The 2,111-nt window shown below is 43.7% G+C and overlaps 1 protein-coding gene across 1 annotated transcript; it reads right to left on the bottom strand.

Annotated features, from left to right (window-relative positions):
• Positions 1–374: 374 nt before the first annotated feature.
• Positions 375–1,713, bottom strand: HSPB3 (heat shock protein family B (small) member 3). The gene has a single exon (XM_019641426.1). The coding sequence runs from the start codon at positions 1,543–1,545 to the stop codon at positions 1,093–1,095; it is 453 nt and encodes a 150-aa protein (XP_019496971.1). The 5' UTR covers positions 1,546–1,713; the 3' UTR covers positions 375–1,092.
• Between the last annotated feature and the right edge of the window lie 398 nt (positions 1,714–2,111).

Here is a 2,111-nt window from a genome sequence, read left to right as displayed (position 1 = left end):
ATGAGATAGCATGCCTGTGGAATGTCATAGACTAGCATTGAAAATAATTTCTAAAGCAAATCCTTAGCCTCCACCAATGTCTCAGCCATTCCCTTGGGCTGAAGTAGCAGTTGGGGAGAAAAGCAGCAGCACTAACCCCCCCCCCCCCACTGTATTAAACTCAAAGCCTGTGTAAGCTGGGCCCCTGGGCTTCAGGGCCTGCCAGGCTATTTCAAGCTCAGGATTATGCAGAGAGAGCAGATGCATTACATTTTGCCATCTTCTGAAATCTAAAATTTTAAGTAGCATCTAAAGAGCATAGATTAAAAACTTTGATTTCAGCAATTGTACTTTTTGACGTGTTTCCCTAAACTTAAAATAAACTTATAAGAGTATGAATTAACACATATCTTATTTATGTTTCATAAATATCCACAGAACATATGATTTTTAAAAAAACATAGTGCAGATAAGAGTCAGTTGAGCTTTAAAAAAATAATCAGGTACATATTTGGAACTTTTTAAAAACAAGATTTATACCTGAAAATGCCAATATAAGTTTAAGGCAGTAACAACTGTAAGTGAATCATAAGTATATTTCAGACCCAATTTCCAAGTACTATATTTTAACCTTCAGACTCTATATTTACAAAGCTCCGCTGTAATTAAAATACACTGAAAAGAAAAGCTTATCGGGTGAAGGGGATCACAGCTCTTTCTAGCAACACGAAACATTTTCATAAAATCGATAAACGTTCCTTAAATGAGGAGGGCTCTTTTGCTACCAGTTGTTACAAATGCACCTTCTCTGGCATTGTTGGAATCATGAAGAAATAATACTGAGTTCTCTCTAGTATCAAATTAGTCTTCAAATTGTCATTGTTTCAGGTGTAAGAAGAGCATCGCTTTCAGCTGTGGGGACATAATTAACAATAGTTCTTTCTGAGTGAGAATAACAAAGGCAACCTCAACATACTAGGAATGAACTATGTCTATATTTTTAATCTTCGTAAGAATCATTTCAAACGTGGGTAATACAAACATTTCGGCGGTACCATTTACTGGCGGAACTGTAGTCTTCCCCGTGTCGTGTGAACAGGCACTGAGGAGATTTCACTTAGTCCCAGCTGGGTCCTTTACTTCCACCACCAGGATTCCATCGTGACAGAGGATCGCGGACAAATCTTTGGTTTCAATGCCATCGGGCAGTTTGTACTGTCGGGTGAAGCTTCTTGAGATAAAGCCATGCTCGTCCATTCTGGTTCCATGTTGCGCCTTAATCAGCAGCCAGCCTTCGAAGGTCTGAATGATGATATCTTCGGGGAGGAACTGGACCACGTCCAGCAAGATCTGGAAGCGTGACTTGCCTTGTTGGGGCGGCATCTCTGCCGCCGAGTCCACTGGAGGAGCCTGGGCCGCCCTGGCTTTTCCCAGGTCCACGGTGGTTGGCCCCGGCAGTGCATATAAAGCGTGATCCAGCCTGCAGTCTTCCAGACCTCGAGCTTCAAACTCCTCCTGGTAACGCACCGGAGTCTCAATGAGGTGCCTCAAAATGATTTTTGCCATAGCAGAGGCAGAGACAGCCTCAAGCGGCTTTCCCTTCAGTCTGTGTGCAGCCAGTGGTGGGCCCGTGCAGTTGCCGTCTGACTGGATTATCAGCTGGAGCAGCTATTTGCTTGTAAGCCCGGACAGACGCAGCCACTTAATGAGGCCTGAATCATCCCACCGCACACTCGCTCTTGTCTTTTCCCACGGGCTGACAATGAACGGCTATTTATAGGGCCTGCTTCGGAGTTGCATTTAGCACACAGCCTGCTCAAGCTGCGAGTCAAGGACTGCCCTCACAGTCTCAGTGATCCCAGACGAATGTGCCTACCTGGCTTACTTCGAGAGAAAAAGAGTTAGAATCAGAAACAGTATTTTTCAAATATCTGATGGCACTGCCCTTGTGCCCTACACCTATCTAAAGGACTATGACTTTCAAGAACAGTCCAGAGATGTGTACTCGTAATAGAAGCTAAGATGCATTTACCCTCATCTCCAAAGGCAAAGCTGGGATTGATGAATCGAGCTGAAATCAATGAGGAATTAAGACACACACACACACACATATTCAAACCTCAAACGTTGAA

Source organism: Hipposideros armiger, unplaced genomic scaffold (assembly GCF_001890085.2).
Source record: "Hipposideros armiger isolate ML-2016 unplaced genomic scaffold, ASM189008v1 scaffold_60, whole genome shotgun sequence".
NCBI lineage: Eukaryota > Metazoa > Chordata > Mammalia > Chiroptera > Hipposideridae > Hipposideros > Hipposideros armiger.
This window is presented reverse-complemented; position numbering and strand designations above follow the sequence as displayed.